The 22,555-nt window shown below is 44.0% G+C and overlaps 1 protein-coding gene across 2 annotated transcripts in view; it reads right to left on the bottom strand.

The window, feature by feature from the left end:
* Window positions 1-218: 218 nt before the first annotated feature.
* mapk8ip2 (mitogen-activated protein kinase 8 interacting protein 2) overlaps window positions 219-22,555 on the bottom strand; it is a 44,742-nt gene continuing 22,405 nt past the window's right edge. Inside the window, exons 3-13 of one of the 2 annotated variants that reach the window (XM_061250854.1) lie at window positions 17,224-17,457; window positions 16,844-16,922; window positions 16,093-16,287; window positions 13,642-15,960; window positions 12,552-12,627; window positions 9,215-9,387; window positions 8,452-8,561; window positions 7,767-7,889; window positions 7,294-7,364; window positions 6,560-6,658; window positions 219-3,977 (exon numbers count right to left, since the gene is read on the bottom strand). In XM_061250854.1, coding sequence (XP_061106838.1) covers window positions 3,905-3,977; window positions 6,560-6,658; window positions 7,294-7,364; window positions 7,767-7,889; window positions 8,452-8,561; window positions 9,215-9,387; window positions 12,552-12,627; window positions 13,642-15,960; window positions 16,093-16,287; window positions 16,844-16,922; window positions 17,224-17,457 — 3,552 coding nt within the window. In that variant the 3' untranslated portion in view covers window positions 219-3,904. The remainder of the gene's footprint in view (window positions 3,978-6,559; window positions 6,659-7,293; window positions 7,365-7,766; window positions 7,890-8,451; window positions 8,562-9,214; window positions 9,388-12,551; window positions 12,628-13,641; window positions 15,961-16,092; window positions 16,288-16,843; window positions 16,923-17,223; window positions 17,458-22,555) is intronic. The other variant, XM_061250855.1, reaches the window with a different exon arrangement.

Here is a 22,555-nt window from a genome sequence, read left to right as displayed (position 1 = left end):
AATTGTTAACCCCAAGGCGGTCCCTACTATACCTTGGGTTAACCTCGGATTGCAGAAATTCGGCAGAAGTCAGTGGTTGACCGATAAAAGATGTATCAGCAGATTTTGAACTAAAAGAGAAGAGCTCGTTAAGTCTTACGATGACACATATGAAAAGACATACAAGAACATGACATGTCTGAACAGACGTACAAGAACAAAAAGACACAACAACTGACGTCAAGCATATATTTTATTCATACTGTAAGACCAAATCCATGACAAGGCAGTGTGAATAAATTTGTCTTTTTTTTCTCTTTTTTTTTTTTACAAGTCCTTATTTTTGAAGATACAAGATAGATAGTTCATCATCACATACTGAAGTGTTTTTTGTTATACAGTGAAGAATTTCAGTTTTTAAGTTACACCATTATGGATTATACAGGTTAAGAGAACTCTGGGAGCTGGTGTGTGTCTAACAGGAGAGGAGGGGTTTAAAAGTTTGGAAAATGCTGAGGACCTTTGTGCTTGCAAGGACACAAAGCTAAGGGATACAGTGCTGTATACGGAATATACACTATTGACGAGACGCAAGAGGCCTCCTTATGAAAGTAGACTGTACAAGTCCCGCTGTAGGCCTTGCTTTCTATGCAGCTCTAACACAGGGGTCTACTGCATTGGAGCTCTAACATGGGGGTCTACTGCAGAGGAGCTGGCAATGTTGCCTGGAGAATATTACAGTCATGTCACTCGCCTGGAAAAGACATGTTTGCAGTAATTACTGGGCATATAGAAAATGGTGCTCACACAGTTTTATGTTTCACAGAGTGAAAGACAGACACAAGACAACATAAATCTGCATAAACAAAATCGGCTAGAAATAGGAAAACAAAATGTCCTGTACAATACATTTTTTACAATCTTCCCACTGTGGCCTTTTGGGCCGATTATAGAACTGGCCTTTCTGTCTGTTTTTTACATATTTGTTTTCATAGCACGCTAAATATGAATGACACAGTGTAAGTGTTGACATTCTATTGGATTTACAATTATCTAGTCCACAATACATTAAGTTATGTGCTTCAAAACACTCCTTTTTTCTAATAGTCTTGTCAAAAACTTCCACTGGATAGTATTGCATTCCATTTAAACATATAAACATTATGCAGATACAAGACTGTGATATGCATTTCAATTAAATCTTCTTTCTATTTATGGACTTTGTTGTAACAGAAAGCACTGATTCTCGCATCTGCTCAAACTCAAACTATACGTATTTAACAAGGCTATTGAGTAACAATAAGTATAAGTACTCTCCAAATGAAAAACAGTACATGTGGAGATCTTTCACAGGGCAAACACGCATCAAACCAACCCAAACGCAAAAGCTGCCATGAGTTTATTGAAAGAAACAAAGAAATAAAAAGGATTCACTGCACAGTGTGAGACCATTGTTAGGAAATGCAGCAATGGCAACTCTCCATCAATGTTAAGTGTTTACCTCTCTTGTTTAGCTCTTGTGTGATCACATGACATTTCACGTGCTGTACGTTCAGTATTGAGACAGCGGTGAAATCCATTTAGCACAGTATTGCCCATCGTTCAACATTCTTATACTTCAATAAAAAAACGTTTTTATGTCATGTTTTGGTGTTTGCTACATTCTAAAACAATAATAAAAAACGATTTAAAAAAAACAAATATCATGAAGAAATTATTACTGACAAGATTGAATTCAGCGCATTCTTAAATAGTTTTCTAACCCACATAGGTTTTTGAACACAAATTGAATTCAACATGGGAACCTGCAACTGCTTTTCAAATAAATCTACTTATTCCACCCCCTACTCTTTTATTCTGTCGTGGTGGATTTAAGAAGAAGCGACTTTAAGAGAAAAAGGCACAGTATTTACTGTAACTCAAATGTAGGACTGCACATTGCACGCGGAGAAGGCGTTCCCTGCTTACCAAGACGGAGATTTGCGTATTTTCTTGGACTACGGTATAAGACACATCTTTGCCAAATTAACCTCCTGCTTGCCTCCTGGAAATGGCACACTTCGCCTGGCCTGACCCAAGGCCAAAGTGAGCAGGAAAGGACATGCCCACGGACCGCACTTTTATCTGGTATAAAACAGCCGTTTTCACAGGAGCAGCTATTTCCCAGGGGCACAGACCGATCACGTGGTGTCAGCGTAGGAGACGGGCGGGGATCCTGCTTTGGACACCATCATTTCCCTATGCAATCATAAGCAGTAATAGCTGCTAGTGCTGGCATTGGGTCGTGTTTGGCACACAGATGGGTTTTCCATTGTGTCCCAGGTTATCACGAGAATAGGCTAAACGCCTAGAAAGAAGGCTCAGCGATTAAATTTTGCTTGTACCAGTAGCAGATAGCTAGGCAAAATGATAAGAAAGCAAACAGAATATTTTCACATGGCATCATTCAATGTTGTTCCACTGCAACAGAATTGATTTGTCCATATTAAAGAATATTCTCTAGATATTTCGTGAAAATAGGCCTGACACAATGAAGCAATATTGTATTTGTGATTGTGACACAACATGATAAATGGCCTCTCCCTGTCTCTGTCTCTGACACACACACACACACACACACAGTTCTTCTCAGAGTGACCACTTATCCACAAACAGGTGACCTTACAGCAACACTGTTCAACAGTCAGTAAAGTTATGGCTTAGTGTGTAGGACATTGCTCCAGCAATTGTTTTTGTTCAATAAAAGATACATATTTTTAAATAAAAATGTAACTGTTGCGTATCATTCTGCAATGCAATCAAGTCAAAGCTTCTGCCACGTTCTCCCACACAGTTAACAGGGGACTATGTTAGCTTAGTCAGGTGGTGTGTATGTACAGTAGCTTTGCGTGACACATCTGTACATTCTCACAATTAGCAGCAGCCGAGTGGTATACCATCATGCCCGTGATAACAACCTCATTAGAATCAACAGGAATGGTCATTAGGAAAAGCACAATGTAGTTGCTCTCCCCAAGAATAGTCCCCTTGAATGGCTGTATTCAGTATACCTCTGCCTCTTTCCTTGCCCCCTTTTTTGGACTGCGACCACTATGTCCTGAGAGGACATTCCAGTAAATTCAGACATCCACCCTCAGGTTTGGGCAGATAGAGCTCGACTGACACCAACCTCTGTCTTTCATCTGTGATGATCACGGTGTATGCTACGTCCACAGTAATGAGCAGCCCCTAGTTCTACTGTCTATACATACAGTATATATTTACATAGGTGTAGCATATAACCACTGCCCAACCACAAAGTAATAGTGTTTCTACCCACTTCCTAAAGCAACTGCACATATTTACACTATTTTATTCAGAAACTTGACGTACATTTTCTGGTTTCCACTCTGGTCATTTGATCTAGCCACTATCTGCACACACAACAAACTTCACTTGAATTTCAGTGTCAGTATAAATCCAATTAGTATTTCCTTTACACATTCGTATGTACAGACTCTGAAGTTTTGTTCGTCTGCTACAGATACAAAAAAATATATATTCCCAACCCATAAACCATACTATTCAACAGATCTTTTTGTTCAGTTTAATGTTTTCTTTTTTAGTTTTTGCTTGTTTTAACCTTGCATGTTTGTGTGCTATGCCATTGAAGCCATGCATGAATTTAGAATTTTTTTGAAGTTGTTTAACTGAAGTTGTTCTAATAATTTGTCAAGATTTGTCCGTTTGAGAAACAGTCCCTCAACCTGCTTGTGTTTCACGATGTGTTGTAGAAAAAAAGAAGTAGAGCAAATTCTGCCAGAGGGGTTCAAGATCCGGAGGAAAAACATCATCAGTTCAGATTGCAGCTACCCAGCGCCCCCTGGTGGACTCTTTGAAAAACGCACAGCATCAGTAGTGGATGTTTCAGCAGGGCTGATCTCTCCTACTCCAGGTAAATGTCTTCTGTGGGGCAGGCATACTCCAGGTGCTCCTGGTAGTACTCCTGGAATGCTCGTCTGGAGGGGGAGAGAAACAGATATGCAGAAATTAACAGGATCTGGTTTTGTGAGAAAATGAACTCAGATTTCTACAGTGTAGCCCAATGAGTAAAAGCCAGAATGTAGACATCTAGAAGGGTGTACATTGTAGGGACTACAACTTCCACATTCCCACAGGAAAATTCTGCGACGTCCACCACGAATGACGTCTAACTTGGTTCAGCCAATCCCGTAATGGCGGGAGCAATAAACGGTCCCGTATAAGAGCAAGACACGTTCTTGGGATCTCTCTTCTGCTTCTTCTGCCTCTTCTGCTTCTTCTCTTCGACGCACCCTTTTTGGCCATTCGCTTCAGCTCATCTGCTCCGAGACTCGGACAGAGGCTGAATGCTGTACAGCGCACTACCAGGCCTACGGACACACCCAGTTACCTCGCGGTAACTTCGTGGCCTATAGCGAGTGGAAACTGGTGTACGCGGAACGCTACATCAGTTTACTCCTGCAAAGCTCACCATCGAACAACAGCAACGAACTTTTCCACCCGGAAAGGGGACCAACGAACATCCTTCCAGCAACCGAGCGGACCAGACAACAACGCGCGGCTAAGACGCCCCAGCCTGCGCATCTCTCCAGGACACACATTCACAGCACCATCGCGGCTCCTACAAGGACAGCACGTCTTTTGGATCCAATGCGTATGGACTCAGTAAGAGAGCAAACATTCAGGCATAGCCAGTGTTTAGTTTAGTCTTAACTGTTTTTGTGAATCTGTGTTTCAATATTTACCATCCAACCATTGTAATGTGTTTGGTTAGCTACATATATATATACGTGAATTGATTCGCCGTCTTTTGCGCATATATAGAGTAGAACTACGCAAGTAGTCCCTTCTCACAGCTAACTCTAACTCATTACCACACCCAGAACTCTAGCTTACTCAAGCTAGCTACTCGCACTTTTACCTTTCCTTTGTTCAAGCGACACGCGCGCTTGCGCCCGCCACACACGCATACCCACTTCCCGTTAGTTTATCTGTTCTGTGTTTTACGTTTGTTTAATAAATATATTTTATAAAAAAAAAGTTATAAAAAATATATTTTATTAAACCCCGGTCTCCGTTTTGGAATCACATAGACATGAGAGCCGAGTTGAAGCAGTCTTTCGAAGAACTTCCGACCTTCAGGTTATCGGTATGTTTAATCATTAATATTGGTTATTTTAATTATTAATTAAAATACTAAATTTGTGGTTAGATATTTCTGATAATAGTAATTTTATGAGACTGATTACTTTTTGCAGTTATACTGCTACACAACGTTTAACTGGCGCCCTGGTTTCGTAGAGAGTAAAATCCCTGCGTTATTTGGCGGCCCGTGCGAGGACCCTACATAATTTGGAGTCCCGTGCGAGGACCCCTACAACATCTAGGTTGAGAGATGTTTTGTCATGAATGGAAAATATAGCTGAGGTTTCACCTAGATATAGCTTATGTGGTAGTTGGCTAGAAAACTCAAATTTCAAATAAATGTTTCACAACAAAATTGTTCACTGGGAGTTGTTTTATATAATTAAATTTTTCAACTGGCAGCCACCAGGAGAGGAGGGGACTTTCTCCTTTCTCATCTGTCCCATGGACAGCCCTGTGCCAAAGTCCCCCAGGATAATCGCTCAGGGATTTAATCCACCATTCACAAACTGTCACAGATTAATCTGCAATAGACTGACAAATGGTACAATGTGGCACATGACCGTCAGCCTTCGAGCCGTCTAATCCAAACAAAGATGAACAGCTGAACAAGATGCATGGAGCGAGGACAGAGTGGACAGATCACGTGCGCTAAGCTAAGCTGATTATCTGTGCTAAGAGGTCAGAAGGGTCCTTGCTCATGAGGCCATTAATAAACAGCAGGCTTCCCTCTTTCACTGATGTGGATTTGCAGAACTCAATTATTATTTTCTTTTCTTTTCCAATTTCTTTGTCTTCGCTCAACCAACCAATCGCATTGATGATGTCATGAACACATACAGTAACTCATGAATGTTCAGAGACAAAGGATAAAATAAAAGATGAAAAGACACAACTCCAAAACAGAGTAAAATAACAAAGTTAAAATAACAAATTTACAACAAATTCAGGATCATAATATACAGATAAGATATGAACTCAATGTGTTGCACCAATGTTAGTTTTAACAATTCAAAAACATATCTATTGTTCAGTCTGTTTGAATAGCAAAACAACTCATAATGTTTACATGTTCTTAAACTGTCAGAATATAGCATGCCTTCTATCATTCTGACACTAATTCAGTGTCTATGAGTGGCACTAATTATTGCACTGTTAATGAAGCAGTGATGAGCAGACTGGCCCTCATACGGATGACAGTAAGATTCATACGCTCTGTTCTGCTAATGGCCTGTAACTGAGTCATCCAGACCGGCGGTGTAAATGAGACTTTGGCGCCTTGAATAATTTAAACCCGATACACTCCAGCCTCCGCTTAATGGGGGTGAGGTCGAGCTCGTTATGGATTTCACCCTGTTTAAACCTGGGCTTCCTGGGAAAACTGCGGCTGTATGGGGAATGGACAAGAGCCTACCCCACACACTCCGCCACGCGACGCATGGATTCCTGGGACACGAACACGTGACAGGCGAAGCGGTTCAACATGGGGTGCTTGGTGATGAACCCGAAGTAGCTGGAACACAGAAGAGACACAATAGATACTGCTTCCTTTCCTCAATCGTATGTATTGGAGAACAAGGGGATGTTTTATGATCTAATGTAGAGTTTTCTTTTATAATAAATACAGGAATGGAGATGTTCTTCTATGGATCTATGAGGAACTGCTTTTATATGATATAGTAATACAGATTTAATCGGACAGATCTCTGAGACTGCAGCATTGTCATGGTTCAAATGCTTTAGATTTCAATGTGTTGGCACAGACACCACGTTCATTCCTTTTCATTCATAAATATGAGAATCTCAAAGCCCTTTACAACTGACTAAATCCTTTGCCAGCGGTGAAATCTCCCTCATATCTCTGTATAAATTGTTGAAGGAAAGCTGCTTCAGCATGGCTGAAATCCGTTAGTTCCATCTCGTGGTGAGGTCACATTCTCAAAAGAAGAGTGACCCACAAACAGAAATATCAAGCAATGAACAAACAAAGAGCTCAGAAAAGCACTTCTTGTCCTACATTTTCTGCATGCGAATTCAAAACCAAATTGTCTGGACAATCTAACAAAAGCATTTGCCCATTCTTAGCATTAGCGGTTAGCGGTTAGTGGAGAGGCTTGTGGGTGTATGGGTTGTTCTCTGTGACGTTACCAGTTGTTCTTGGGGTGGCATCCGCAGAAGGAGATGTTCTTCATCTGGAAGAAGTGACTGCACCTGTCGAACTGAACAGAGAGGTGCACAGTGAGCATGTGCGGAGGCTGGTCCGCAGCGTAGTGTAATGTCAGGGAAGGCTGTGGGGTCGATTCCGCTGGGGGCACTGTTCAGCAAGGTAGTTAACCTGAGTGACTTCAGTCAAATATCCAGCTGTATAAAAGCACTGTATGGAAGAGCTCACCTCCAGAAGTGTAGCTGCGCAGTGTGTGTGTGCTAATTGCCTAAATGTAAACGGATGGAGGTTTAACTTCATTATCTCAAACTGCACTCAGTCTCAGCAGGAAGCTTGAGAGCCAGGGAGATAAAAGAGTGAAATCTGCCGGACATCTTTGAGCCTGGGCCACTCTAAACCCTTACCCAGCAGCCCCCTCTCCCTCTGCACTAGCCTCAGATGCCCACGCGGTCCTCACCTCATCCACCGACCCGAACTCGTCATCCAGGCTCATGACCAGCTTCACCCCCTGCATGCTGATCTCCAGCTCACAGATCGCCGGGGGCCGCAGGTGGACCGTCTGTTTCCGGGCAACTGCGATCTAAGGATTCAAACACTAACGGTTATAACACGTACAACAGAGGCACCAACGGATACAACACCTACAACACAGTCAGGCACCAACTGTAACAGCTAACTGCCTGTGGAATAAGTTGGCCAATCAGTGACTCATACAGGCCAATCTGTGGCCCAGTTAGTTGGGAATTAAGACGTACCATTTCTTTACTATGCTTTATATTTTATGGAGAAGCCTTCATGTCCCCGCTTTTATCAACTGATTAGCTTTTGCTATGCTTTACCAAGGGTGAGGTGCAACTACTATAGTTGTTAGAAGCTAGTCCAAGCCCTTGTAGCATCCAAAGTCCCATCAGCACGTAGTAATAATATCATAATCAGGTTTTTCCTGCATAGAAAAATGTTGACCATTCGTGTGACTGCAAGGGCTAGCCCAATGACAGGGAGCACCAATGACCCATTTCATTTCATTCTGTGCTGCTCATAATGTGAGATTGATGCTCCCCCTGCTGGTCAGCTTGTGCTTAGCATCACTGAATGTACAGGACAGCAGACTGTCAGTTTAATACAGAAGGGCGTGGTCGTACCTTCTGCATGGCTGCACACAGGATGCCATTGCCCTGGTGATAGGGCACCTCCACGGAGCCCAGGAACTGTGCGTTGAAGCTCTCCATCCAGGCCGTGTTCCTCTTCGTTCCTGCAATACCACAGTCATCCTCACTGTACCACAGTATACAAGCCTCATCTTAACAGATTTGGATAGCTGTACCAGTAATACAGTTCTGTGGTCTAGGAGCTTAAACCTCCTGAGGTATAACCCCAGTTAAACACATGGCAATTGACTCATACAGTCTATCAATCTATCAAAATCATAACCAAGATCAGAAACAATTGAATCCTACTGATGCCAAGAATCAAGTCATTATTAAATTATAAGTATGTAGAGTAATCTCTATGTTAAATTATCCCTTAACACACATGACAGCAAATAACCCATGAACCTAATGGCGTCACCCTCATCGAATGTAATCTTATTACAAACTCATAACGGTGCTCATGTTACCATAAGTCTGTGTGAACTATCACAGCCAACTAGAAGTACAGTATGTCTGGCATATGATAGACATTAAAGGTACAGTAGGTAACATTTTTGGGTTAAGACCACTGTAAATCCCTTCCTATCATTGAAAAAGGCTCACTGACACACTGACTAATTGCGCATTCACAGAATAGGGGGTGGGATAAATAGTGTTGTGGTTTGAGGGTGTTTGTTGCTGCAATTTCTCTCTTGACCGTTAGAACCATTACCAATTGTACCTTTAAGGTGAGCAGCAGAATTAGCCCACTCACCTGCAAGCTCCTTGACCTGCCCCACCACCTCGTGGGCGTAGTACGCGGGGAAGATGCCCCTCTCGCCCGTGCGCATGTTGTAGCCTCGATACCAGTAGTCATCCTCCTCCTCCTCCACGAACAGCGGGTCGTCCACGTCCAGCTCCAGCTCATCCGCATGCCGCGGGATGAACCTGGAGGGAGGCAGAGAGGAAAGGGTTAAGAGCATGATCTTAAACTGATTTTTATTTATTTATCCTTTATTTATACAGGGATAGACCAACTGAGACATCGGTCTCTTATGTTACAACTGTGCCTTGTTTACATGGCCAAAAATAAAAACAGTAACAATACCAATATGCAAATTGATGAATGGAAAATCTGAAAATCAAATAACCCAAAGAACAGAGGATATGACCAGTAGCGCAGGTAATATTAATGTGGGTGGTTATGTTCTCCTTTACAACCAGACCCGCTTGATTGTAACTGTATACTTTCTATTCAACAGTATTGATGTACCATGAAGTTTAAAACACAAAGGTATGCCAAGCACATGTAGGGGACACTGGAAAAAGTGAGCTTTTTGTAGGTCTACCCGACTAATTTTAAATCGCCCCATATCCTGGGTCCAGGACAAAGCGCCCCAGTTGCCCACCCCCCCACCCCCCAAAAAAAGCTGCGGCCCTGGGTCAACACATTGAAAAAACCCATCTGGTTGATTATGCTGTAGGCCTACTTTCTCTTTTTTCTTTGGTATTGTAACATAAATGAAAGGAACTGGTGGAGTGGGTGCAACGTTTAATTTCAAGTTTTAAACAGTATTTATCTCTCAACCATTTCCAACATGCAGAATTCATTTTACGGTCTATTTGAAAGACAGATTGGCGGATGCGTGCGGATGCTTCGATTTATTAATTTATTCGATGTTTCTGGAGCGCAGTTTGTGTGATTTGGGTCGGCTGCATAATGGAGACGGCGTGTGGCGGTCGGGCTTGTGAAGCAGCCGCACCGGCTCATTACACGGCTCTCCAGTCCATCCGCAGCAGAAATAACGGAGAAATCCTCGCCTCGAGGAGCTTCTGAATCGCTGACTAACGAGCTCACTTATTACACCTTGGTTCCTCCGTTCGCCACGGTATCCGGAGGAGGCTTCCCCAACCCCGGTGCCCAGACAAACGAGAGGCGAGCGTTGGGCATTAATCACAGCCGGGGAACGAAGGCGGCAGGTGGCGCGGGTCTCCGTTTCCCAGCAGTCCCTCGGCTGCCTACCCTAGCAACCGCGCTGTCGCCACGACACCTGCTGCCTCGGTGACGCTGTGACATCAGACAATGCTGCATCAGCAAAGCTAATGTTGTAGCCCGAACGAGTAAAACACAACCAGATCGTGGAATAGGCTCCTACTAGTAAACAAAACAAAATCACAAAGGATATTAGAAAATGAATGGGCCATGAACACATTTAAATATTTACTTCATACTTAATTTAAATGGAAATGCCAATTTAAAGTAATTTAATTGGATGTTCAGGGTGTGTGCTTGTTCGTGCATGTGACAGAATTTCTTCTGGAGGAATACAACACCGTGTTTCCATAAGAAAGCCAATCAGCTTTTCACTTAGCTGCTGTAAGTGGAAAATGCAGTCACGGGCATTGCTCCAAAACATCCTGCATGTGCTCAGTTGAGTCCAGATCTACTGACGGAGGAGGCCATGATGTATAAATTATGCATGAATGCCATCATACCGTCTGCTGCTTGCTTGTTTTGCCTTGCTTTTCAAATTAACACACAGCCATCACAACCTTGGAGCATGCACATATACCCACTGTTTAAGATGTATTTCCCTTTGCGTTTCATGCTACATCACCTTAGACACCAAAAAAACAAACAGCCATTTGAACTGCATTGGACTGTATAAGATCACTCACGCTCCCATACAATCACCCAATTTCAACCTTCTAGCCACCAAATTCTATCTACCTTTGAAAACTAATTTAACATTGAATTTTCAGTGGCGAGTTTGTTATTCCTTAAGTGCCTTTCTAACTGTATTTCGAGGGTGAAAAAGTAGCCCGCATCTCTGCCCTTTGGTGGAAGATGTCGAGCCCTCTTGAGGTTGAGAGAGGCGTGGCTAATGTGATTCTGCTTCAAAGAGAGTCAGAGTTCTGCCGCAAAGGAGCAATGGAGGATAAGCAGCTTTTGTTTCCCTGTGGGCATTGCAGCACATCCACATCAATTACAGTTCGCGCTATGCAAGCCTTTCCCTTCCTGGACTGTATATGCGCTGGGGTGAGTATCGCAGCTGGACTACCAATATGGCTCTTCACTTCTGTGAACACCCAATCTTAGCCAAAACCCACAAATTGTATTCCTCTTGCACCGAAAAGTCACATTGTATGATCTGGCTCAAGATGTTATTAAAAGTTGTGCTTGTCATTAAAATTGAGGCCAGGTTGGGCAGATTGGGACACTAATATTTTATACTACTTTTTTTCATGTTGGACCCAAAGTAAAAAGAGCACTGAAGTCTGAAGTAATCGAGGAATACAGCAGCGAATACGTTTACTTGAAAGTATACACTAAGGATATTAAGATAAAGATGTTCACTTTTGATAAAATAAACATTTAAAAATCTTTTAGTTTTTCCATTTAAAATGTAATAATGCCGTTATTATTGTTGATGAACAATTGTATCTAAAATTTCCTAAAAAGAAAGGGAAGGTGTTAAATCAATCCTTATTCCTCACAAATGTAATGAGTATGAAAATGACTAACGCACCAAAACAGTATGAATATGCAAGTGAGAGTAAGTCGGTACTTAGTGCATGGGAAACAGCCTCAGGTCAGTTTCATAACCTCTCATTATGTCCCCTTTACATCGTATTCAAGAGATATTATTTTCACTGTGAGATGTCCTCTGTGACAAGCAGGCTTTACACATTATCTGTGATTCTATCTCAAGGCTTCCTCCAGTTAATCACTCAGGCTGATGTCATCAGACCCTGCTCCTAAAGTCTGCGTCACCTCACATCTCTAAAACAGGACTAAGCAAACAGCAGTACACAGCAGTCCAGAAAAAAGGAACCTTTATGGAACCTTGTATGGTAGGTCACAGACTATTTTTGCCTAACAAAAAAAACCCTTGAATGTGGTTTATTTATGTATTCCACAGGGAGCATGTGTAATTTTAACACCACTTTCACTGAAATACGATCGCACCAGTTCCACCAGCATCACACCAGAAAATTTCCATCTGCAGTCCCCTGGCAGGTCCCTGGGCGACACAGATGAGCCCTTTGGAACCCTTTCTCCTGGAGTGTAGTGGAAAGACCTGGACTGAGCGACCCGCAGAGCTACTCACCTGAACACGGCCCTGTGCGTCTGCTCTCTCTCCTCGCCGTTGATTGTACAGGAGAAAAGGCCGAATGACTCGGTGCCTGTGTGATACACAACACTGCATTATACCCAGCAGAGAATGAGGCACGATCACATGATCTAACTGTGTGAAATGAGTCTCTAAATGTAAATTAATATGTTGTTATGTACCAATTTGTTATTTACAAATTTGCCAGTGAGAGAAACTGACTCAGGTCCAATCAAAACACTCCCTGCACCTTAATTTGTACTTTAATTAATAATACTTTTTTTAAAACAATTTAAATCTGAAATCATTTATTTACTCTATTTCTTTCAGAGACCAGCCCTTGATGCCAAGCTTTCCAATCAACATATAACTTAGCATCTGCCAAAAAAACAACAAATCTTGTTAGTACTGTTGCCAGATTAAAGAATACTATAAATCCAACAAAGTTTTGCCACAAAATACTAAAAAGCATCACTGAGCCAGTGAATTTATTTTTAACTGACCCAATATCAGAGCCTGGGTTTTCATGTCACTTTTATTTTATGAAGAAAATCTTCAGTTTTATGAAACTGATGCCATTATGGAGGCTATTGTTCAGTAACACCTAGCCCCCCAGCTGCGATTTCTTAATCTCTTCTCACGTAATACTATCTGTGTATGCATACGGACAGAAAGTGACAGATCCCTGCTACTTGAATTAATGTCACAGTGTAATTGAATTTGAATCCATTAGTTTCAGAATTAACTGAAATGATCCCTGTATTTTACATAGAATGACATCTTCTGGAAGCATGTATGACCTTATACAAAGAATAAATGAGAACACAAGCCAATGCGACATGCAATTAAAAAAGGGTATTTGTCTCCTGATAAGAATAGTCTTATCTCTGAAATGGGAAAACACCAAGAGGATTGATTGAGGAAAGAGTCACCCTTATGATTGTAATTCCAAGCCAAATCATTGTTTGAACAATGCTTTGATAGATTCTAATAGGACATAATGAATTGTGACAAATTATCATGGGAGAGAAGAGAATAAAGAGCAATTCCTAAAAATCAAATGAGATCCCTCTGGACCGGTGCTTACTGGAAGAACGGGAGGCGCTGTTGACGAAAACATTGAGGAACTTCTTGGAGAAGGGGGCATCAGCCTCGGGAGAGGAGTCTTCGGAGGAGCTGAGGAGCTCATCCTCCGGCCTCTCCTCTTCCCGCCCGAACTCGTCGTCCAGGTTGTCCTCGTCACCCGCGGAGATCTCGCTGTCCTCGCTCAGGACGGACGTGCAGCGCTTCAGGCTCACCAGCTCCAGCGTGGTGTTCTCGTCCACCACCAGGGTGTACTTCACCGAGTCGTAGGCCAGCGACTCGTCCAGCTGCCGGGCCCTCAGAGCGTCGGTGGGCGGGAGCTCCTCCACGCTTTCGTCGACGGGAGGACAGCTGTCCAGGTATTCCTCGCCGAAGGGGTAGAGGGAGTCTTCCTCGTTTTCGGTGGAGTAGGTCAGGCTGAAGCAGCGGTTGGTCTGGGCGGTGGGGATGTCCAGGGTCAGGCTGTTCTTGATCTCCTTGATGCGGTCCATCTGGCTCACCTCCTCCTTCTGCTCGCGCCCGTCATCTTTGTCGCTCGCGACGCTCTCGCTGGGACACGGCGACTCTATTCTGCTCCTTTCCATGGAGAGATCATTGTTAGGCTCCGCCTCTTCCTGCCGCAGGTTTTTCGATTCTGTGACACGAGTTTGGCTTGAGTCCACTTCAGAGGTTACTTGGTTCACTATCCTGGGGTTGTATCGATCCATGAAGGCTGGGCTGATTGAGTCATTGGTGGGGTTACTGAGGTACAGACGGGGGCTTATTCTGGGGTTAATTTCTAGTATGTCTGCTTCTGAGCCAGAGGTCATCCTACTGTCTGTGGCAGCGGGGGCCTCCATGCCGTCTGCACTCGTTCTCACACCTGGATCGTGAGTCTCTTCTGAGCTTTCGACCTGGACAGTGCCCTCTGCTGCGTCACCTTTCACTCTCTCTGAGTGAGTCTCCAAGGACTCATTAAAGTCGTCCGTCTCCAGGTCCGATGATGGGGAAATAGTGTCAGCGATGGAGTGAGACCTTTTGAAGCAGTCCTCTGGGCAGCTGATTGGGTATGAGCCCTCTGAGATCATCTTGTTAACCAGATTGCTGAGGAGCCAGGGGGAGTCAGAGTTCTCACTAAGTTCGTCCTCTGACTCGGAGTCCGAGTCGCACTCGCTGTCATCGACAGTAGACATGAGTTTGGGGCCCACGGGCAGGTAGAAAGATCTCTTGAAGCTCTCGAGACTGTGGTCAGGCTCAATCTGTAGGACCAGCGGCCGGGAGAGGCCTTCCTCGCAGTGGACGGCGGGCGGCAGCGTTTCGTCTGGGTCGACAGCATGCTCGTGCTCACGGGCGATGTCGTCGATATCCTGCAGACCATGCCGAGCCTGGCCGTCATCAAAGTGTGGCACGACCTCTGGTTCTGAAGGGGCTGTGGGCGAAGCAGCTTCTTTGACGGGGTCCGAATGGCCGAGAAGCAGGGCGGCCTTGACAGCGACTATCCCACTGTCCAGCTCCAACTCCAACTCCGGCTCCTGGTCAGAGGTCGGGGAGCTAGCCTCCTCGATGGAGTTGGTCAGGTGAGAGGAGCGGCCACTGCTGCTGTCATCGCTGGTGAGGTCCAGCTCTGTCTCTGAGATGGATGAGATCATGTGACTGACCAAGGGCCCGCCACAGGCGAAGGCTGCCTCCAGCTCTCCCTCAATGTCCGAGTCTGAACCCGGTGAGCTGAGGTCATCGCTGTTCAGGTCGGACCCCGCGTACGCCCGACGGTCTTTCCTGTTCATGTCTGCAATGCCAGGGTCGGAGGAAGGAGAGTTTGTGTCGTGGGATGCAGCAGATGCAGCGTCTTGAAGTCCTGCTTGACTGTCACTGCGGGCAGCCCCTGAGTCAGCGTCCGATCGGCTGGAGGACGACACGTAGCTGGAGAAGGAAGGAGGCTCAAACGGCTCAATGGATGGGAACTCCACATAGGATAAACCCTCAGCACCTTTACAGGGCGGGTCGTAGCCTTCTTTGCACATGATGTCAAATTCTTGGTCGAACTCCTCCTCGTCGGACAGAGGGGTGCCACCGTCCCCGCCCACCGGAGCCGTGGAGAGGCAGTTGCTTGTGCCGTCGTCAAGTTCGGGGTCGGCGGTGGATTCTGAGGTGACGGTGTATGTGTCGTTTGCCTGTCCGGAGGGGCACCTTTTAGCAGAGTCACTGTTCAGGTCATGGTCAACCTCTGTGTCGGAGCCCTGTGCTTCCTCTTCAGCCGAGACGGTTTCAGTTGGTCCGATGCGGTCAGTGCGGGGTTCTGCACCAGGATCTGGCCCGCTGGAGGCTTTGTGTTGACCAAAAGACCCTGCCAAAGAGAGAGACAATTTAGAAGATGCCTAGCAAACAGAGAAGAAGGAATGCTGTGGAGATGGTGGTGGACATGCTGTAGTATGGTCATGATACATTCTTCCTGGGTATGCTCAGACAATTTTTTTACCGTATTCTGGCTTTTCCCGTCTGTTGCCCTCAAGGTCGTACAGGAGGGGTTTGAGGGGTGACCGAGTGTGACCGGGGTCCCCGGGCTGTTTTGGGGGAGTACCTTTGCTTTGGGACTCGGGGGCTGGAGCAGTAGCACATTGGCCATTGGTGTGGTCAGCATCTTCAAGGCAAGAATGGGCTGGGGACAATCGTCCTACAGTAACACAAAAAGCCTGAGGTGATGCGGTGCCAGACAATTATGGTGTAATAAAGAACGGTGGCCTCATTTGACAATAGCTTCTTTGTGTTTATGACTGACTGATTCCAGATGGGATTTTTCATTTATTTTCTACACCCAAAATCACAAGTCATACCCAAAATCTATAATCTATAACAGTATCTCTAAAGTAAGAGGTAATGCCTATGAAACTAAAAGGAAATTAATGCCATAATCTCCATTAGGATGCACAGTAATCATATTTTCCAGTTATATTATTGGTCAAAAGACTAGGATGAGAGCCATTTTTATTCATTATGTATGATAAATTCAGGGAACAAAACAGCTAATATGCATTAAAATGTGTCACTGACTATAAAAGACAGTGCTTTAGCCTGCATGCTAATCAATGCAATTCACAGGCACTGGACACTAGGGCTCTGTGGCAGAGGTGTCGGACATTAACATGCATAGCATTATCCATCCCTTAGTGCCAGACAAATTAAAACAGATGATGATAAAAAGAGCTTTCCAGAAGTGATTTCTATTGTACCTTGAGGGGCGGGGTTGCGTACAGAATCCTGCCAGCTGGCCTTGCGGGGAGATAAACTGCTGTTGTTGTTCAAGGAGTCCTGGGGGAGGGAGGGAGAGAGTGAGAGAGAGAGAGGAAGTGAAAGGGAGGGAGAGATAGACCCTGCTTCAAATAACTGGTAGCTGGTTCACCAGCTAGTTGACCAGCTCATATCCAGCTATTCCATTTTCAAACTGGTGAGGCTTGCAGGGGAGTCTTCAGTGTCACTGAACAGCGCTGCGGAAAGCACTGTTTGGCACTTCCTGCTTTTGAGCAAAGGACTCATTTGTCTCCCAGAAGAATATTATGACCATTTCCAGGGCACAGCAGGGAGCGAGAGCGAGGGGGTGAGCGGTGGTCACCTGGGAGACGGCGGCAGTTAGGTTCAGGGTGGTCGGCCGGCTCTTCTGCAGAGTGCCCAACGCTGGAGATGAAGACGGCGAGACGGAGGTAGAGGGAGGGGACTCTGCGTCCTCCACATCATCCTCTTCATTGTCGTCCTCATCGTCATCGTCGATCATCTCAAACTCCTGGAAGTCATCTTGGAAGGAGCAGACAGGGTGATGGACGTCATTTTTCTCCAGGATGAGGCAATCCTGCAGATTATGAGTGAGCAAGAGATAGAGAAAGAGAGAGAGAGATCTTTTGTTATTAACTGCTTCAGTTGTCCAGATGCAAAAAAACACATCTCAGAATAAGAGGGAAACAGAAGGTGGCTGATAGATAGAAGATATTATCATCGAGGTCAACCTTTATATTAGGGAGACCCATCTCAGAATGAAATCTTATTAAAGAGCTAATGTCATATAAGATTGACTTGTCTCAATAACTGTCAGGTGGAGGAGCAACCCTATATCTAACAGCACCATTAAGGAAAAAACAATTGATGTAAATTTGGACCACACATAGTAATAATGTTGACAATGTTGACACAACAGGGAATCATAAGATGGCCTAACACTCGGCTCTCTGGAATGTTCTGTGACTCAGGAACAGTACATCCACCCGTGCCCCACCAGTCGGGATTGATAGCCCAGCCGTCACAGGCTCCCATCAAGTCAGGAACATTAATCCAAATTTATAAAGCAATCCCCCGCCTGAGAGTAAGCCTGAAAGACGTTTTACCTGGATTTCCCAAGATTAACTAAACGGATGAATTCAGGCTGTATAGCAGGCAAACTTACACCGAATCGAAATTGACTAAACTCCTGCATCTGCAGAATTTGTTTGAAAAAAAATATGATTGACCTGAATTATTGCACGGTCCCAGTACACCTTTGTTTCAACATGAAAGACCAGGCAGCTCACACAGTACTGACAAAGACTGCATTAGGTACACACATCCAGAGATGTGAACAAGCGTGCATTTGAAAAAACACATCTCCCACCATCAAAGGCTTGCAGGACTCGGGAGGCTGTCAAACTGGCAATCGGCTCCTGTGGCATATGAAAGCAATCTATTTTCATTCGGTTGACATCTTGTTTTTTCTCACTCGCAGCCTGTAAAGTGACACGCACTAAAGCCTGGAATTGGCTGGAGTATTGCAACATGCCCGCCGGCTAGTCTTCGCATTGTCTGCCGTGGCGAGCCCTTTCCTTAAAGCGGTTCAGTGGCCCGTTTCATTGGATTAGTCTTTACTCTGGATTCAGGCGGCGCAAGTCAAATGACTTCATCTCTGGTTGCTTCTCAGCTTCTCAGTGAAAGAGATTTTTTTCCTCCTTTGCTCCTGAGAGAGCCTCAAAACAGCAAGGTGTTCAAATCAAAGTTAAGGGTCAGGAATGGGGCAGATATATTGATTATGGGCATATTGTGGCATACACTGTGCTGGTGTTAATGGTTTTATTAACCTTCTGAGTCATCACCCTGGAAGGTGGGATAATTTTCCTCTTAAAATGTACCTTATTGAAAAGAACTCAGTCCCTCAATGTTTGACTGATAATCATCCAGTTAACTCAATTCCAGTCCACCAGTCCACTATCATCACAACATAAAAAAACATATATTTTCATAGAGGGCAACGTTTTATATTGGGGAGGACCTGTCATATAGTATCAAGCTGTCTCAAGCATGGCTGTATGTAACAGAACCATTAGGGAAAAACAATAAATGTAAATTTGGACTGTACATAATAATGTTGCCAAAAGTAACTGAGTTGGTAAAACATTAATAATGATTGTTGTTTGTAAAAGCAGTTGGTTAATGCAGCCTATACAAAAACAGTTTCATTGAAGTGTGGAATACACCATAACACTGTATACCCTTTGTGGCGATAGCATAGCCGTGAAACAGTAACCTTGCTTTGATAGATTGATATGTGTGGAACAGGAGGTGGAACCCAAACCTTCAAAGACTTGAAATCTGTTTGCTATTATCATCATCTGATTATGTGTGGGTGGTGCAATGCAGAGCACATTAGTTTGTTATTTGACAGCTACTGTACTTGAGAATACACAGACAGGAAGAAGACACATTAGAACCACATCCTGATAAAAAAGCAGGACTTCCTATGTGCTGAATCAAACTCCAAGCACATTAATATTTTACACTAAGCTCTGTACAGTAAGTCAATGAATGAGTTATACATTATGAAAGGAAGGGAGAGAACATGAGAACAAGTGACAGGGAGAGAAAGAAAGAGAGAGAGATAGAGAAAGAGCGAGAGAACGCAAGTGAGAGAAGAATGATCAGAGAGTGAGGGAAGCAGAAATGTTGGGTTTCTCTGAATATCAGGGAAACAAAGATGGAGAGAAAACTCAATTATCTGGAAAGTTCCATGACTCATATCCACGTCACCTTTTCCTCACCAACTGAGATGAATGCCTGTCACAGACACCGATCATGTCAAGCACATACATCCCGAGTTGTAATTACACTCATAGCACCTCACCTGAATACAGAATGATCAGGATAGAAGGGGATTTCACAGAATCTCAGGCAAGCGCAAGACAGGCTGAGATAAACTCAAGCTCTATCACACTGGAAAAGATTAATGCTGTTTCTGGAAGGCACTGATGAATTTATACATGGCAATCCTTACAAATGTGTATCCTGACCAAAAAAAGATGTTGTTGTTGTTGCTGTTGTTGTTGTCATGAATTACATTTCATCCTCGCAGTCAAGAGATGGAGAGGGAAAAAGAGAAGATGGAGGAGATGTGCTTCACGCTGTAACAGCACACTGACGTCATCGACATTGTTTTGAGCGCATCGCCCAGAAATGATGTCGGGATTTAATTTCCTGTGGCACAGCAGGTCCAGCAGCTGAGCATGATGGGTATTCATTTTGAGGTACATCTGGTGACCAGTTTAACAAGCAGCACTCATCTCCAGCAAAGGGGCCATTTTAGTTTGGATCAGAACACCTGCTGTTACTCTCTACCTGCTACACATCCACACTGCGTTTCCATTCTATCCTACTGCTAAATGGACACCTTCATTACCAATGCTTCTGGGTTTGCGCCTATGTGGTTGTGTGTGTGCCTGTGTGTGTGTGTGTGTGTTGGAGGTGGGGGGAGGGTTTTTTGATTGACGGGACCATTACAACCACTATTCAGGAACAGCAGCCCTCCAGTGCCATAACCCCCCAGCTTCACCAGGCCCTGAGGGTGCGGAGGGGGGTAAGGGAGGACGGGCAAGGCAACAAGGCTGTAACCAGCTGCCACACTGGGACCAGCATGCAAAGGAAGAACTGCGGTGTTCACATGGGGCCTAACATTTTTCCTGTAAGTTGCTACACTTTATTTTTTTTGGTTTTCTCAATTACATTTTTTAAGTTTGCATGGAAGTTCAATTAGCTGGGCCTGCTGTTCCTGTTAAGACACTGTTTAACTGTAGCTGGCACACCCCCAGGGCAATGCACAACCGGTTCTATCATTGCCCAGGGATATTGTAGGAGGGCTTCACTCATTGCACCTCATTGCACTACAGGTCGATCAATTAATTTACATTTTGCTTGCAATCCTCCCCCCCTCCCTGCCCATGGCACCAACAGAGACACACGTGCATACACTATATGTTATAATTTTTATATATTTTTTTTTAATAACTATTATTAATAGAAGTATAAGGAGTAGGCATTGTTGTACCTATGCCTCCGGTTTTGGATAAGGAGACAGCATTATCCATCATAGCCGCACAAAGACCCAGACAGGCCCCATTATCTCTTAATTAGATCACGGAGCAAACCAGGCTGCTACCTGGCGAGACCACTGGCAGATGGTTGGGTGTCAGACCCCCCACTAACCGGCAGGCAGCAGAGGTTAGTTGATTCATTTAACCCTTTGAAGAGGAGGGGGGGTTTTATGTTTTTTAAATTATTATTATTGTTCAAAGTCAGTGTTCTAGAACTCAATTGTATTGAATTGACATCAGCATTAGAATGACATCAGAATCAGAGCACTCTAAGCACAAACAGCATTTGTGACCTTACACCTTAAAGGGTAAAGGAAGTCAGACATCAAGGTGCACCAATGCACGTTACAGTATTCCTGTTTCCTACATTTCAGAACAAAGAACTCAGAAATGATATTTGCAGCTATCTAAATACCATATTGTGGTTCAGTTTCTTCCTGATGTGTTTTTTTTTTGTGTGACTCTTTGCCACTACATGCTGGCTTTCAACTGTTTGGATATAAAATAAAACACTTTCACTTTCCAACAGTGTGGAACCCTGCCTATTATTTCTCAGTGAAAGTTTCTTCAGTGTTATGCCATTAATGGCGTATCGTACAGAGCTGCCAACATTAGCAAGTACAATTTATCGCTCGACAAAGTTTGAAATGAGCAACCACTGAATAGTATTGTCAGTGAATGACCAAATGTAATACTTGCCTGCATTTGTTATTCAAATGTAATTTGCAATTCAACAGCTCATTAATTGTTGATTTGAGTTCCCACATGAACTTTTCCTATTCACTAAAGTATGCAATGGAGATGGATGTGAACATTGTACAGTAAAAACAACTTCATAAACAATGTACTCAACAATGTTGAAACCATTTGCAGAATGCTAGCCACCTAAACACTCAAACTAGATTTCGTTCCAGTTTGAGAGTTTGTTATGTGTTATGTTGATTTTGCAGTCAGTTGCTTGGTTTGTTTGTTATGTGTTATGCTGATTTTGCAGTCAGTTGCTTGGTTTGTTATGTGTTATGCTGATTTTGCGGTGGTGAGTTGCTTGGTTTGTTTGTTATGTGTTATGCTGATTTTGCGGTGGTGAGTTGCTTGGTTTGTTTGTTATGTGTTATGCTGATTTTGCGGTGGTGAGTTGCTGGGTTTGTTTGTTATGTGTTATGCTGATTTTGCAGTGGTGGGTAGCTGGGTTTGTTTGTTATGTGGTTGCTGCTTGGTTTCAGAATGAGCACACACAGAGGCTCAGGAGACAGATGTAAGAATAGATGCGTTTGTCTTTTCTGTTTTTGTCTGCATCTACTAAAGCGATTCCAGACCCAGTTTGCCAGCCTGAGACATTTTTGTGAGTTTTACAAAACAGTTCCCAACTACTGCTCAGTAGTGCGTTTCTCACACCAACAGCAGATAACGCTGTCACAAAAATTCAGACAAAATAAACAGGTCATAGAAAACTGAAAGAACATGTGAAATGTCATACAAGCTTTCTCCATGTGTCCTTGTGCAACTGCAAGGTCCGTTACTTTAGCCATGTGCCACCGCGGCTCCAAGCGCACTGTACTTCTA

The sequence above is a fragment of the Conger conger genome, chromosome 8 (genome assembly GCF_963514075.1).
Source record: "Conger conger chromosome 8, fConCon1.1, whole genome shotgun sequence".
In the NCBI taxonomy this organism is placed as follows: domain Eukaryota; kingdom Metazoa; phylum Chordata; class Actinopteri; order Anguilliformes; family Congridae; genus Conger; species Conger conger.
Note: the sequence above shows the minus strand (reverse complement) of the source record. Positions and strands in the feature narration are given on the sequence as shown.